Below are 17,307 nucleotides of genomic sequence, written 5' to 3'. Positions count from 1 at the left end.
TCAAAACAGTCCCTAAGAGCTGCTTCAGCATCAGGAGACCATTTCCTGAAGGAGCGTGTAGATGCAGGTTGTCTACGGACCTGGGGCTTGTACTGGGGCTGCAGGTAGATCAGATTGTGGTCAGATTTTCCCAGAGGGGGTAGAGGTGTGGCAGAGTATGCATCCTTTAGGTTGGAGTAAAGGAGATCAATAGTTCTGTTCTTCCTGGTGGGACAGTTCACATACTGGTGGAAAGCAGGGAGTACTGAGTCCAGTGTGACGTTGTTAAAGTCCCCAGAAATGGCAAGAAAAGCTTCAGGATGCTGTGTCTGAAGTCTCGCGATGGTTGCGTGAATGACGTCACACGCGGTCTCGGCGTCAGCGCGAGGAGGAATGTAAACACAAACAACTCTCTGGGCATGTAATAGGGTCGGAGACTCACCGCCAACAGTTCAACATCCCAACAGCAGATGATCTCCTTCACAGTTACATGTCCTGGGTTACACCATCTGATGTTTACAAACAGCACGAGGCCCCCACCTTTGTTTTTTCCGCTCTGTTTGGGGTCTCTGTCCGCTCTTACGGTGGTGAAGCCGGGAATATCCACGTTAGCATCCGGAATGTTGCTAGTTAGCCACGTTTCCGTGAAGCATAAAATGCTACACTCCCGATACAACCGCTGGTTACTAACTAGTGCCGCTAGTTCATCCGTCTTGTTGGGGGTTAAGGAGGTTGGTAAATGTTAGGAGCCAAAAATTACACTGAAATTCTCTCCTGCTTTGCAAGTCGTCTTCATGTGAAAGCTGCACGTTTGCGAGCGTTAATGCCTGTTTGCTGGGTGGTGTTGGTTGGTTAGCTAGCTGGCAGGCTAGCTGTGCCTGCAGGACTGTGGTTAGGTTAGCGTTGCTTGCTTTCGCTCAGCATTAACTTAGCTTAGCTTAGCCTGGCTGGTTACCATTCCAGCTATCAGACTGCGGCCGAGGTGACTGATGAATTAACAGGCCAGCGCTGTGGGCTGTGGGTGAGCGTGCCGTGGCTGGGCGCTAGCCTGTGCTAAGCTAATGCTGCTGCTGCTGGTGGAGGAGGTGATGATTCAAAACTGTTCTGTGTGTATATGCCGTTACTCAGCAACGCTTCCGCAAAGTGATACAGATTTAGTGTGAGAAGGCCATGCTGTTATCACAAATATCAGCACGGATAGAACACTCAACCAATCAGATAGTGAGGTCGGAACTAACTGCTGTATAATTGCTAGTGTAATCTGTAGATGATCTGGGTTAGAGTTTAGATTCTCTGGCCGAACCCGACTCAACCCGAGATTTGCCACCACTTTTCTCGGGTCGGGTCATAGGCCTCAGTTTTTTAGGAATATTTTTATTTTATATAAAGCTAATGCGTGATAATCACAATATAGATTATAATAAATGAAGCAAGGATTAAGGAGAAGAATTGGTGGAGACTTGTGAAAACGTTGTCATAGTCATATAACCAAGGTAGAGATGTACTATAATAATGTATTATCAAGGCTAATAAATAACGGGGGCCCATCCTCCTTTGGTCAGACAACCAGATAACTTATAAATGAATGTAAACAAGTCATTATACATCCACACAGGTCTACTTTATTGTCTGTGCAAAGTTTTTTTTTTTTTTGAGGGGGGGCTGAATCCAAGTCCAGGTCCAGGGGTAACTCCCTGACATTATTTTTTGCAACTTTGGATGTCTGGTATCTGCGTTTGTCTTGTCTGTGTTTGGCACCTGTGACAACGTGTGGGAAGCCAAATGTCTCAAACCTTATGGTGTCGTGAAATATCGGCGACTGTAAAAAGTTTTTTAAGTTTAACTAAGTTTAATTTTGCACTCCTCCTTAAAGACACATACTTAATTTATTTAGCCTAACTATTTAAAATTAAAGTAAACATCTAATTAAATTACATGCAAATCAAATACTCAACTTAATTTATAGGATTATAGGATTGGTCATTAGGGCAAATCTAAAATTAGAACCCATTAAATTGAATCTTATGGAATCCAATATGGCTACGTGAGCAGTGCCTAATAAACATCTTGTTGTTCAGCTCAGATGACCATGAAAGGCTTCATTCTGGTGGCTCCAGCAGCTTAAAGATCAGCACAACAGGGTCTTATCTCATGTCACCTCGTCCTTCTCTGGGAACAATCAATCTCCATACGTCAGAGATTCTTTCTGTGTCTTAAAGTCTGTGAAAAAGGTAAATTAGAAGAAGTGAGTCAACGGACTTTACAGCAGTTAGAATAGGTACACATCTGCCTGTGAAGAGGTTACCAGATCGTCACTAACATATCCTGTGGACCCCTTAAGTCACACTCTGAGCTCATGTCATTTACAGATCTGTCCATCACGGAGTTTTCCCCAGTACAGTATCCTACCAAACATTTTCAAGGCCGGAAAAAATGGTCATCATGACTCAGCCTAAGATTTAATCGTAAAAAGTATGTGAGTGTTCCTTATACATTCTAAAGTAATGCATTTTAACTGGCTAGTAAGTGTTAATTTGTTATAAGCTATAATCTTAAAGGCAGCATACAGTATGTTGCTCTAAGATGTCTGTGTTTGTCCTTAAATTGATGCAAACATCACAGAAGTCCAACCACACAATTTCTATTGTGTGATGACTTAAAGAGATCATGGATGTTTAGCTTAGGTTTATGCAATGTCATTTCTTTCAATTCATTGAATGAATAGTATAGGCCCTATTGCACGTCCTGCAGAAGGCGTGTCGTGATGCACCACCATACAGGTGCACCACTGACTGATTAAAATCCTGACAACAGTCAACAGTCAACCATGCAATCCTATTTTAGCCATGCAGGAGCGCCAGACAAAATAATAAAACAACATTGCTGTTCCCTAAAATGAGCTGCTTGCATACCTTCACAGAGTGAACATGCAGGTCAGCATCCTCTGCTGATGCACATAAAAGTGCTGCACTGTTAAAATATCAATGCTCCAAAGTCAGAGCACACCTGCCTTGTTTTTTTTTCCCGTTACACCCAAAACACACCCATAATTAATTAAGAGAATTAGTAAATGCCTTTTGAGCTTTTCAAGCCATGCAAGGCATATTTGTTGTGCTTTTATGAAACCAAAGACACACCAACACACCCTAAATCCAGCTGCGTCATATGCAACTGTCCTGTGTGCTATAGAGCACTAAAATAGGGTCCTATGTACGGTAAATGGAATATTAAACAAATTCCTTCCAACCTCACTTTGAGGTACATGCAGAGTGGAGATCCTCTGGCCATCTTTGCTCCTCAAAGACTCAAGCTTTCTTGGATTTGATTTTTTTATTACAATCCCTTAATAGATGTTCTTAAGGGTGACCTGCTCAAACATTCTCTCACTTTCTAGGTCTGGTGATGCAATTGGCCATAACATAGCATCCTTATCTTAAAGGCAAGCTCTTGAGACAGCAGCAGTATGTGGATGAGCATTGTCCTGTTGGAATAGCGCAACAGAGCGTGCATTCAGAAAACCTTATTCAAAATCAGTGGGCTGTCAAAGTGCCTGTAATGAAGATGACCTGAAGCTGATCTAGCATCATACAAAACTGCACCCCACACCATGACACCAGGACTTCTGGATATGATAATTCATGCTGGGTTTGGTGATGTAGACATGGTGTTATGGGCAGTCGTCATAATGGTCTGTGTGCACACCGTCTGCCAATAGTGCTGGCACTAACAGGATGACTCATGGGTGACTCATCACTGCTCACTGAATGGCCAAAATTGGGCTGTTTTGTCCTAATAGTGCATCTGTAGCCAGGAATACTGAAAAACCAGTGACTGGACCTTTTAGACAGGTGTCTTCTTCAGACACATTCACTTCACCCAGGTGATGTTCATTTCACTAACTGTGTGATTACAAGCACAAACTGCCCTGGACCTGCTGAATAAGGTCAGTCAGTAGTTTAAAGAGTGTAAGTGAAAGTGTGTATGAAATCTGTTTAAACTTTGGCATTAAAGAGCCTTTTAGTATATTCTTTTAAAAAAGTAAAACAAATATATTTTGGCAATAATTTAATAATTATTGAGCCAATAAATATGGAAATCTTTTCACGTGAGATGAATGCTTTTTATGGGTACGGTATTATGCTAATTACTGTGGCAATTGGCTCATCTTAACCCCTACTGTACACCATTAGAGTGTGTCACCTAATACATAAACACTCCTAAAAATAAAGATATTACACATGGTCCTTTGGGTGTTGTCATAGAAGAGTGGACGTGGGCTCTGAGTGGGTTTGCACATGTGCTTTGAAAATGCTGCAAAGAAAAAAATGTGAGCGACAATCTATAGATATATAAAAATAAGCTTTATTAAAAGCATCAAAAGCCCCAATGGCCCCATCATTAGAGACCACCTAAGACCAACATGGGTCCCATTTAGGCTTCATGTGCAGTGTGCTACCCAGATGAGGCCCATGTTTAACCCCCATGGTCCCATCACTGATTCTGACATCCATATGTGGGGCCCGCAGGGAACCCACAGACAAAACGTTCCAGTTGGGCTCCTCATGCAGGCTCCACATGGGCATGGTATCTAGATTTGTCTTAGAGATGTTAAGGGTATTTTTTTTTAAATGTCTGAATAACCATAGCTTCATTATTTAAGGTTTATTACCCTTGTAAGTAAAGAGCTCGTTATTTTAAGTCTTATACATACAGCTCTGGAAGAAAATAATAGAGCACGTCAATTTATGAATCAGTTTCTCTGATTTTGCTATTTATAGGTTTATGTTTGAGTAAAATGAACGTTGTTTTATTCTATAAACTACAGACAACATTTCCTCCACATTCCAAATAAAAATATTGTCATTTAGAGTATGTATTTGCAGAAAATTAGAAATTGCTGAAATAACAAAGGTTGCAGAGTTTTCAGACCTCAAATAATGTAAAACAAGTTCATGTTCATAAAGTTTTAAGAGCTCAGAAATCAATATTTGGTGCAATAAGCCTGTTTTTTAATCACAGTTGTCTTGCATCTAGGTATGTCCCCCTCCACCAGTCTTACCCACTGCTTTTGGATAACTTACTTCTGGTGCAAAAACTCAAGCAGTTCAGCTTGGTTTGATGACTTGTGATCATCCATTTTAATCTTCAATTTGGTAAAATCAATGAAATTAATCATTTTTAAGCGGTCTCTTATTTATTTTTCCAGAGCTTTATATTACAAGTTGATCAATATTTGAAGCAACTTTATTATTAAAAGATTTGTATATTAAATTAAAGGTACATAAGATCTGAACTGCTATCAGCAAACTGTCCATTTAAAAAACTAGCAAACCACACACACACACACACACTGACAGGTTATTACCAGGCGCGCGCACTGAGTATTTGGCAAATATTTGCGCAGAGCGTTGAAGCGTGTCCGCAGTGTTTGCGCAGGGAGGGCTAATCGCAGCGCGCGCGCTTCAGTGTGTGTCGCCCTTTGAGGGGGTGGAGGGGGGTAAGAGGGGGGGGGGGGGGTTACAGGGGGTGGCGGGGGTAGAGAGGGCACTTCCTCCGTGCACGCGGGGTCATGCGATCCCTGTAGCAGCGCGGAACGGATCCATACGCGCGTGGTGGGCTCGACCTCTACATCCCGCGCGCTCGGGATCCTGATTGGCCACCGGCGAGGCCGTGATAAACACACGAGCGGGTATATATATTGTGTGGAGGGATGTTGACCCAAAAAGAGAAAGCGTGCAGAAGAGAGAGAGAGAGAAAGAGGGAAAGAGAAAGAAAGAGAGAGAGAAAGAGAGAGAGACATTAGCTAACCATGAGAAGAGCGCACTCTCGCATTGCCGGGCTGCTCCAGCAGCAGGAGCTCGCGGCGCTGCAGCACAGCAAGCCCACCTCCTCAGCCTGCGTGCTCGAGGCCAAGGATGCTCCGGCTCCTGCTGCGGCGCGCGGCTGCCCCCACCACCCCCACAGCCTGCACTCTATCCCCGGACCCACCAACTGGCCACTGCTGGGCAGCCTCTTCGATCTCGTGCGCAGAGGGGGCCTGAAGAGGCAGCACGAGGCTCTGGTACTTTATCATTATCCTACTTATACTTGTATCAGCACTAATGGGCTTCATTTCACTACTAATGATGTTTATTAGAATAGTGTGCACATTTATTAGTCTGTATTAATGTTGTATTAAGTATTTGTTATGTTTATTAGAATTAGTAATGTACTTTTAGTTTTAGTTGTATTAGTTTTTATAGTAGGATTAGCAATGATACTATTAACAGCTGCAATAGTAATAGTAGTAGTAATAGTTGTAGTATTTTAGTATTAGTGGTAATATTACTATTTATAGTAGTAGTAGTAGTAGTAGTAGTATTAAGAGTAGCAATAGCCTAGTATTAGTAGTAGGAGTATAACCTAGTGTTAAGAGTACTATTAGTTTTAGTAGTATGATGAGTATAGTAGGATTAGTAATGATACTAATAACAGCTGCAATAGTCATATTAGTAGCAATAGTTGTAGTTTAAGTGGTAATACTCCTATTACTATTTGCAGTAGTGCTAGTAGTAATATTACTGTTAATAATAGTAGTTGTAGTAGTAATAGCCTACTGTTAGTAGTAACAGTAGTATTAGTTTTTTGTAGTATTAGTATGCATGATATAATACTATTAACAACTGCAGTAGTCATAGTAGTAGTAGTAGTAGTAGTAGTATTGTTATTACTTCTAATAATAGTAGTAGTAGTAGCAATATCCTAGTATAAGTAATAATAGGCTAGTGTTAGTAGTAACAGTAATATTAGTTTAAGTAGTATTAGTATGCATTGTATAATACTATTAACAGCTGCAATAGTCGTAGTGGTAGTAGTAGTAGTAATAGTATTAGTAGTAGTAATGATATTACTTCTAATAAGAGTAGTAGTAGCAACAGCCTAGTATTGGTTGTAATAATCTACTCCTAGTAGTAACAGTACTATTAGTTTTAGTAGGATTAGTATGCATGGTATAATACTATTAATAGCTGCAATAGTCATTGTAGTAGTAGTAATTAATACTAGTTAATACTTTTACTAGTATTAGTAATCATAGTAGTATGAGCAATAGTATAAGTAGTGATAGAACTATTAGTAGTAGTAGTAAAGGCTGTTTGGACTGTAAAAAAATCTGTTATCTTTATTTCACACCTAAATAATGACTAAATCAGCTAATCGGTACATTATCTAATCAATTTGAGACTATAACATGATTTTGACTCTGAGTTCAGCACTGAATAGCTCTAACTTTACACTCACTGATCAGATCCAGCTCTGGAGATCTTGCTGCGTAATATAATAATAATAACCGCGCGCTCTCGGTTCTCTCCGCCTGTGTGTGTGTTTGCGCAGATCGACTACCACAAGAAATTCGGTAAAATCTTCCGGATGAAGCTCGGCTCCTTCGAGTCGGTCCACATCGGCGCGCCGTGCTTACTGGAGGCGCTGTATCGGAAGGAGGGCAGCTACCCTCAGAGACTGGAGATCAAACCCTGGAAAGCCTACAGAGACCTGCGGGACGAGGCTTACGGACTCCTCATCCTGTAAATACTCCTCCTTCCTGCGCTCTAGCTTCTGTCTGGGCTGTGTTTGGAGTGTGTGGTCTGATCTAAGTGTGTGTGTGTGTGTGTGCGCTGGTTGTTGTTCTGCAGGGAAGGGAAGGACTGGCAGAGAGTGAGGAGCGCGTTTCAGCAGAAGCTCATGAAGCCCAGCGAGGTGGTGAAACTGGACGGGAAGATTAACGAGGTTCGTAGCCTATATTAGTGTTCTGTCTAATTGTGCTACCCTGTCAAATCGTGCTACCGTAGCGTATATTTAACTAGGGAAGTACAAAAGAAGCTCTTTATTAGGGCATGTTTCCAGTAGATGTAGTCAGAGGTGTAGCTTACTTAAGTAGAAATGTTGGGTATCTATACTTGAAGCAATTATTTTTTAGACGACTTTTTGCGACTTTTTCTACTCTACTTACTTTTTTATGCAGTTATTGGTACTTTCTACTCCTTTCATTTTTGAAAACTCATAAATGAGTTACTCATATTTTATTCCGAGAAGCTTGTGGTTGGATAACAAGTATAAACATACCATTCAGACCCTCTGACCCTCTGGTTTGTATTTGATGAGTTTAGGTGTAGTTTATGGGTTTAGGTGTAGTGTTGGGTAATCTGTGTCCAAAAAGTAAAAACCAACCCAGGATTTCGCTCCAATTGCCTGGCTGGCTCTGGAGCTATTTGAACCTAATCCCTGGGATGGATGTTTAATTAATAAAGTCTGTTCTCCCCTTACATTACTTTTACTTTTACACTAAAGTAGTTTTAAGTATTTTAAATCCCCAGTATCTATACTTCTAATTGAGTAATGAATGTGAATACTTTTTGACACCCTTGGATGTAGGTTAGTATATTTTGATAGCATAAATCAATGTATCATGGCAAAGTTATACCAATGAGAGTTTTTTTATATAAAAAAAAAACACAAGAAATAATTAAAAAGTGTAGGTCAGCGCATGCGCAGTACCTTTAAGAACCCAACTTTTGAACAATTTTCACGTGTTAGAGGAAATTAATACTGTTTGTTTTCTTCTGTAAAGGTTCTAGCAGACTTCATTGACAGAGTTGGAACAGTCAATGTCAACGGGAAGATTAACGACTTGTACTTTGAGCTAAACAAGTGGTCGTTTGAAAGTAAGCTTCTTTAAATACGTATTTGCTTAGAAGACAATGAGATATAACCTAATTTATAACATATCTCAATATGTTTTTTTTTTCTTCTCTTCCAGCCATCTGTTTTGTGCTCTATGATAAACGGTTTGGCCTTCTGCAAGAAAAGGTGGATGAGGAGGCCATGGACTTCATCAATGCCATTAAAACGGTATGCACATCTACTCTTTTCCAGTTTTGAAACCTCAGAAACCTTGTTATTCTGCATTAGAGTAGATTAACAGGGCGGAGCCTCGAGCTGCTTGGAGGCCATCTCTGTTCAAGTAAATACTGTATGTGTGAGACTGTGTTAATTGTACGTTTGCATAGTCAACGCCCACATCATTCTACCACGCCCCTTCAGGGCCATTCATAAAAACGGCATCCTTGGCTGCACTACATGCCAAAAAAAAACATTCAGTAATATGCTTGCAGGCTATGGGAGCAGATCAGTTATTAAGATGAACCAAATAAAAATTAAATATGTGATTTGATTTTAAATTAAGATTAATTAAGGTTATTAAGTTTACAACCCTTCTGATTCACGCACAAAAATTCAAAGTGCTCAAACATACAAAGTTCAAGCCAAAGCTTGACAAATTGTTCAAAGCATTGTGTCACACTTTTATGAACCAATAGAAATGCTTTATAAAGTAAATAAAGTTGAAATACAGCTGTAGATATGAACATTTTGTTCACTACTTTTGAATCCAGTTATCAGGTATAGCTGAAATGTGTGGAGCATGAAGAGGGAATCCCAGGACTAAGCCATGTATTTTTCTTTTATTTTTTTTTATTGCGCCCTACAGATGATGAGTACATTTGGCACGATGATGGTGACGCCCGTGGAACTGCACAAGAGCCTGAACACAAGGACATGGCAGGAACACACAGCTGCGTGGGACCGTATTTTTAGCACAGGTACGGCAAGGCACCTTCCTACTAGGATGACGTGTGACCCATAAATCACTCTGAGCACATTTCAAGTGATGGGTGATGAGATATGAACTTACTGCCCCCCTCTCCTTCCAATCCCCATCCCCTCCACCAACTCAACAACTCAACAACCCAACAACCCACCCACTCAACAACCCAACAACCCACCCACTCAACAACCCAACAACCCACCCACTCAACAACCCAACAACCCACCAAACCACCCACTTCCCTCCTCCTCCTGCTTATAGTGAACACTGTGCTCCTCTCTCTCTCAGTGGGAGGGGAAAGAGAGAGAGAGAGAGAGAGAGAGAGAGAGAGAGAGATTGAGAGAGAGAGAGAGAGAGAGAGAGAGAGAGAGTTGTAGTAAACTGGATGACCTAAGTGCACAGAGAATGCAGCCAAATATTTGGAGTAGCGGGAACAGAGAGTAAAAGGAAAGGAGGGGGGAGTGGAGGAATGTTGATACAAGGCTGTGTACCCATAGTTGTTCTCTGGCTGCTGGCTAGCTAGCTGGCTGACTGGCTGGCTGGCTGGCAAGCACCTGTCGTGCATTCACGTAACACTATTCCACCAACAAACAGCAGCACTAGCACGTGCAGAGCTGCTCTTTACAGCAAGCACATTAAAATGATAAGCTTAGCACCCTTAGCATTGTGAGAGATCCACACAGAAGGTCAGGTTAAAGCACTAATTTAATCTTTTCAGGTTCTAACAAACAAACAAATCATTAAAACAGCATCCTTTCCTCTTCTGTTTCTCCTCAGCCAAACTCTACATTGACAAAAAGCTGAAGAGACACTCGAGCGGCCCATCCGACGACTTCCTCTGCGACATCTACCACAACAGCCCCCTCACCAAGAAGGAGCTTTACGCCGCGACCACCGAGCTCCAGATCGGGGGGGTGGAGACAGTGAGTACGAGCACACATTCGAAAACAGGAACCCGAGCCAGCCGTGACCGAGTGCCCACCCGTTAGCTTGTTTTGCAGCTCCGCAACAATGAACTAAAGACCTTATGTGACCCAACTCGAGTACACTGCTTTAAAGATTAGCTCATTCAAGCAGTTAAGTCGGTAGCATGAGGTTCATCACATACAGTACACAACGACCCAAGAACAATGTCGCCCGCTTGTCTAGCCATTTATGAAATGTGACAGCCATTGAATCACGAACCTTTGGTGACCAGTGGTCCAGAATGACAAAGCAAATCCTCTTCCTTTCCCTATTCAGACCGCTAACAGCACACTGTGGGCTATTTTCAACCTCTCGCGGAACCCCCGCGCCCAGGACAAGCTGCTGAAGGAGATCACGGAGGTGGTGCCCGCTGGAGAGACACCAAGTGCTGAGCACATCAAGAACATGCCGTATCTCAAAGCTTGTCTGAAAGAATCCATGAGGTAGGTCCGAGAATCAGCACTGTCATTGTTATCAACATCCTTGCCAGGAAGGGGCTCAATAGTAGAGTTTAGATAAAGGAGGGGCTCTTAATCAGTTGACAGGAAAGTCAATGTGGAGGTGACTCTGTTGGGAGTTCATCTGAGGTAACTCTGTGTGGAGCAATGTGGACTCAAACAAACACTGACAGGGTTTGTTCGGCATTACTGAACTCTATGATTTATCTGTAATGGCATAGATAGCATTGGTACACTCACCAAAAATGATTAAAATGAAAATGAAAGGTGCTAAAGAAGGCATACTTTAAAAATTAAGAGTACAAAGCCACAAGACCCGTAATTGTTGATTGTTAAATATGCTGTATAATCCATGCACATTAAGGTAAATGAAAAGTAAAAGTAAAATTATATAAAAAAACATAATACATTAGTACATAACAAAAGGGCAAAAACCAAATGCAAGGAAGTGAAACAAAAATAGCTTGGGCATCTTTTTTGTTTTACAATAGGTAACTAAAATTTGATTTAAAAAATAATTTATATTTATACTTGTATGTCCTCATTCGCAAATGCACTTAAGAAAACTTTAAAATAATTTACAATCAAATTAAATTAACGTTGTTTATCCAGTAGGACATACATTTAGAGTGCAGCCCAGCATATAATCTAGTATCTTATTTTTAACCCTGATCTGTGTCATTATTAAAGCGCCACTAATCCCTAAAACATATATATTTTTTTCATTAATAGCTGACTTGTGTCCCTTTGAAGTAATAAATCTTACCTGTCCTGCATAACATTTTATAAACATTTGCTAATCTTTAAAAAACACTTTTATTATAGTTAATAATATAATTTCTGCCCCTGAACCCTTCTCTCGGGTTTAGCTGTGTTATAGGCACACAGAGACATCACAATATGCAGATCAATATCTGGGTCTCACTTCTGTCCCATCTCTAAACCCATACATCACCCAGTGTCCCGCCCAAACTACACCTCCCATTTTTTCGCCTTTTTCAGATTTGTGCTGAGGGTGTAATCAGCAAAAATCAGTGGGTTTCATGTTCCTTTAATAGTCTTTAAATGAGAATACTATAATTTATTGTTTATATTGTACAAAAATTTTATCATGACAGGCCTAATTCCAGTCAACCACTAGAAACCCTGATTGGTTTAAGCATTCCACTGTATAGTCGATCACAGCCTGACACAGAGTTACTCTCTCATCTGTGTGCTTTAGTAGATTAAGTTAGCTTTGAGAGTCTTGAGCAGATGACCTGGTCAAATGCCAGAGAAAAGGTTGTGATCTTAGGAAAAGTCCCAGAACAAACTCATCATGTGAATATAATGCTTTAGCAATCACCCAGTCACCCAGTCACCCAGTCACATCATGAGACAGGAAGAAATATCCTCGGACATTAAGCAAGGATAATGCAGCAGCACGGTCCGGGGAATGTTTATTATGTTTTGGTGGGATTATCATGACTTAAAAAGCATTCATGCACACCATACCATAATGTGGCTCATACCTCTCGGCTTATGCATTCACACTTACTTAAAAGAACTTAAAAGAAGAAATTCTCAGCCCAGCAGCAGCAAGGAGCTTACAGAGTGTGTGTGTGTGTGTGTGTGTGTGTTTCTTACTTACACAGACTCACGCCCTCTGTGCCCTTCACGAGCCGGACTCTGGACAAAGACACCGTGCTGGGAGATTACACCTTACCTAAAGGAGTGAGTGCTTCACAATTAAGAATCCCTAAACACTGCCCCCTATAGACAGAGATCTGATATTACAAGTGCATAACGTTTAAAATCCTGAACCATCAATTAATCTACATAACATTCAGATTCTTTAAGAGCTTTGAGGAACTTTCAGTAAGTTTTTTTTAGGAGAAAATGATAATTGAAGGTAACTCAAAGCATCTTAATTGGTTCCTTCAGAGATTAAAATTGAAAACCTGCATATACAGTATACATTTTCCATTATTAGATCAACACTGTTAGTGTTAAGACAACACAATGATAGTTAAATTTCAATAATCACTCTGTTTAACACTAACAGTGTTGAGTTGATAATGGCAAATTTACTATGTACTTTTAACAGTTTTAGTGTTTATGCATAAAATTGCATAAAAACTCCTTGCATACATTATGTTACTTTTATTTTGAATCATATTTGATATATCTAGAATCTTACTTTGTAGAAGTAAAAGTAGAAAAGTGGATTTCTTAAGTTTTCTTAAGTAAATTAAAACTTATTATTTGCAATACTTACATTACTTACTACATAAACTTATACAAAGTCAAATTGATGTTAAATATGTATGTAATATATGATACACTTTACTTTTTTTAAGGATTAAAATAAAAACAAAACATGGGCTAAAATTCTGAGGCCATTCCTATGAATCCTGTTTCTAAAATTGCATGTATAATACATAACACTTTCTATGAATGTCATGTCTATTAGACTCCATAAACATATTTATAACACATTATAATACGTTCATAAAGCAGTATGTAGCTTTAATAGATTAAAGCTTTGGAAACATTTCTAACTGAATTGGAATTAATTTATTGATATATTATTTTCCCCTGCCTTGCTTTACAGACAGTGCTGATGATTAACAGTCAGGCGCTGGGTGCCAACGAGGAATACTTTGATAATGTGAAGCAGTTCAGACCTGAGCGTTGGCTCCAGGACAAAAACTCCATCAACCCCTTCGCCTACGTTCCTTTTGGCATCGGCAAGAGGATGTGCATCGGCCGGCGTCTGGCAGAGCTGCAGATGCAGCTGGCTCTGTGCTGGGTAAGATGACAGAGTTGCATTTATTTACATCCCTGAGGAGAAAATATAGATGTTTTAGAAAATATAGATGTTTTAGAACTGTTTAACTGATAATATTTGATGTTTTTGTGTTTCATCACAGTTAATTCGAGATTATGAGATAGTGGCGACGGATGACGAGCCGGTTAAATCCGTGCATTCGGGAACGCTGGTGCCGAGCCGAGAACTTCCAGTGGCGTTCATCCGCCGGTGAGGTAAGAAAATTACTGTACTGCTGCAAAATGTTCTAATAAAAAATGGTAATAACGTCGGAGAACTTTTGTTGTAGTAAAACATGATAAAAAGTTCTTACATTTGATGAATAGCACACCTCCGTTCTCCCAAAGCGTTCAGAGATCCAGAAATTTTAACAGTTTGTCCAAACACCCTTCAGACTGGGTGACACGTGGCATAATTTGCCCCGATAAATCACTTTTTCCACCGTTATCCAGCTCAAAGTAGCTCCACACCTCCTCGCTAGTATCCGGAGATTCCTGACATTTAAAACGAGGCATTAATAACTTAAAAAAAGTGCACAAGACGCTTATTAAAAACACTGTTTACATCCCATAATTCTAGCTTCAGCTCCGAGCACCACCATCACTGTACTGATAATAATAGACATATATATATATATATATATATATATATATTTTTTTTTTTTTTGCATAGCCTGCCTCCTAGCACCGGCTGCTATGTTATGCGGAGTCTATGTATATATATATGTCTATGTCATTATCAGTTCAGTAATGGCGGCGCTCGGAGCTGAAGCTAGTGTTGTGTAGTGGATGTAAACAGTGTTTTTTAAAAAAGCTTCTTGTGCACTTTTTAAGTTATTAATGCCTCGATTTAAATGTCAGAGCTTTCCAGATTCTAGCAAGGAGGCGTGGAGCTACTTTGAGCTGGATAACGGTGGAAAAAGTGATTTATCAGGGTAAATTATGCCCCGTGTCACCCAGTCTGAAGGGTGTTTGTTGGCCAAACTGTTAAAATTTCTGGATATCAGAATGCTGTGGGAGAACAGAGGTGTGCTATTCATCAAAGGTAAGAACTTTTTATTATATTTTACTACAGCAAAAGTCAATTTTACACCAGAGTTCTCCTTTAACAGTGTTGCAGTTTATTCAGTGTTTTAATTTTATCATTTTTTTCATCTGTTTTCCCCTTTTTTAGGACTCGTTCTCCCACCCCAGTCTCTGGAAACAGATACCGAAACTCCACAGCCTCCACAGGATTTTGAAGCATGAAGGCTTCATTTATGCTGCTGTCAAACTCTACTAATGTGATCCCTTTAGATATACCTCAGACCACGATTTTATAGTTTACATAGTTTATCGTTACTAATATAGACATAGATGTACATATATTCCATGTTATATTGTAAATTTGTAATAATCAGTATGTATTTATCAGTTTAGCTGACCAAACTGACAGATAAATAACGATCAAATCTCATAATGCTATCTACTACACTACCTATTAAATACACAAATACATATATACTTATTTTTTTAGCCTTAAATTTAAAAAACACTTTATTATCCACATACTGAATGTTTTTTTCTTCAATGAATGATGACAGAAATGTTTATGAAATGTATATAAGTGTAATATACTACAGAAGCTAACACTATTTATATATATATATATATATATATATATATATATATATATTATAACACATGTATGAATATATACTGTATATTGTATATGTTTTCTTTATCTGTATAAGCACATGCAAAAAAGCAATAAATAAATGTATAGCAAAAGAAATGAATAAAGGTTTCATGGGTTCTTAATTATTAATGATCCAACATTTTAAGGAGTGCTGCACAGTTCCCCGTTAACAACATCCAGTTTTACAGATTATTTTTCAAATTAAATTTAGATACAGTGGTGTGAAAAGGTTTTCTACATATCTTTTTTTTTTTTTTGCTTTTTTGTCATACTGACATTTTTGCGATTATCTTTTTTTTTATATCAGATAAATATAACCTGAGTAAATATAAAAAGCACTTTTTTAATGATCTTTTTTTTGTTTGTTTAAGAAAAAATAAACTATCCAAACCAATCTAGCCCTGTGTGAAAAAAGTGTTTGCCCCCTAAACCTAATAACATGGTTGTGCCATCCTTGGCGGCAACAACGGCTAATCACGCTTTACTGATAACTGATAACAAGTCTTTCACATCTCTTTTGTACCACTTTTCTTTACAGAACTGTTTTAATTCAGAAACGTTAGAGGGTTATTCAGCAATAAACGTCCTGTTTAAGATCATCCACAGCATCTCAATCAGGATTTGACTAGGCCAGTCCAACACCTTCATTTCGTTATTGAAAGGTGGATTTGTTTGTGTGTTTTGGGTCATTGTCCTGCTGCAGAACCCAAGTACGCCTGAGCTTGAGGTCATGAACAGATGGCCAGACATTTTCCTTTGGGATTGTCTAGCAAACAGCAGAATTCCTGGTTCCATCTATTACAGTGAGCAAAGCAGCCCCACACCATCACACTACCACCACCATGTGTTACACTCAGCATGATGTTCTTTTTCAAAATTTATGGGTTAGTACTTTTGCCATGTCAGCAGTGTTGTGCGTGAACAAGTTCAAAAGAACGCGTTCATTGAACACGCTCATTTTTCCGTGAACGTTGAACTGAACGCAACACATTTTTTAATAAAGAACTTGAACCTGCATTAGTTCACATTATGTGTCATGAACGGCAGACATCCCTGTAAATGAATGTTGGCTAGTTAACATACTGGCAACGACGTGGAGACCGCAGAGCAACGACATGGAGAGAGAGAGAGAGAGAGAGAGAGAGGAGCGCGAGGGCGAGAGAGAGAGAGAGAGAGGAGCGCGAGGGCGAGAGAGAGAGAGAGAGAGAGAGAGAGAGAGAGAGAAGCAACGACGCAGAGAGCGCGGAGTGCGAGAGAGATACAGAGAGAGAGAGAGAGAGACGGATGACGAGAGTGAGAGAAAGCGCTGCAATTAAAAAAAATGTCTAGTGGAAGTGATGCACGGAGACAGACACAGATTCTCCTTATGAACATTTTCATCACCTGGTAAGAAACCCACAATCGCAGTGTCATGAGTAAATGTCTACAATGAACAGTTTCAAAGAACGTATAGTGATTTCTAGCTTGTAGTGTGAAAAAAGTATTTATTTGAATATCTCATGAAAAAAGTAAAATGAACTGAACTTTGAACTAGTTCAGAATTAAAGTTGTGAACTTTGAACGTGAACTGTTCACTTTGAGCATGTATGAACTGAACTTGAACTAGTTCAGAAAAGCTGTGAACTGGCACAACACTGCATGTCAGTCCAAAGAATATTTATCTAAAGCCAGTATGTCCTTTTAAGAGTCAGATTTGGAGTCAGTTTTGGCCTTCAGGCAGAGATATTCAGATCTGACAAACAATCCAGTGATACTGGATGAAATTTGTGTGTCTTAGT

The 17,307-nt window shown here is 39.7% G+C and overlaps 1 protein-coding gene across 1 annotated transcript; it reads left to right on the top strand.

The window, feature by feature from the left end:
* The first annotated feature begins 5,641 nt into the window (after positions 1-5,641).
* LOC103030576 (1,25-dihydroxyvitamin D(3) 24-hydroxylase, mitochondrial) lies at positions 5,642-15,494 on the top strand. Its single transcript, XM_022675611.2, has 12 exons — positions 5,642-6,040; positions 7,351-7,541; positions 7,650-7,743; positions 8,585-8,678; positions 8,774-8,865; positions 9,503-9,614; positions 10,397-10,542; positions 10,862-11,028; positions 12,678-12,756; positions 13,637-13,834; positions 13,956-14,067; positions 15,026-15,494. Exons 1-11 carry the CDS (start codon positions 5,789-5,791, stop codon positions 14,064-14,066), a joined length of 1,536 nt encoding a protein of 511 aa, XP_022531332.2. The 5' UTR covers positions 5,642-5,788; the 3' UTR covers position 14,067; positions 15,026-15,494.
* Positions 15,495-17,307: the final 1,813 nt, after the last annotated feature.

The sequence above is a fragment of the Astyanax mexicanus genome, chromosome 5, assembly GCF_023375975.1.
Source record: "Astyanax mexicanus isolate ESR-SI-001 chromosome 5, AstMex3_surface, whole genome shotgun sequence".
Lineage (NCBI taxonomy): Eukaryota > Metazoa > Chordata > Actinopteri > Characiformes > Acestrorhamphidae > Astyanax > Astyanax mexicanus.
This window is presented reverse-complemented; position numbering and strand designations above follow the sequence as displayed.

Excerpts from the sequence above, each read along its gene's own strand:
- LOC103030576 (XM_022675611.2), top strand. The coding sequence starts at position 5,789 with ATGAGAAGAGCGCACTCTCGCATTGCCGGGCTGCTCCAGCAGCAGGAG. Across the intron at positions 10,543-10,861 it reads AGATCGGGGGGGTGGAGACA|ACCGCTAACAGCACACTGTG; the intron begins GTGAGTACGAGC and ends TTCCCTATTCAG. Across the intron at positions 13,835-13,955 it reads TGCAGCTGGCTCTGTGCTGG|TTAATTCGAGATTATGAGAT; the intron begins GTAAGATGACAG and ends GTTTCATCACAG.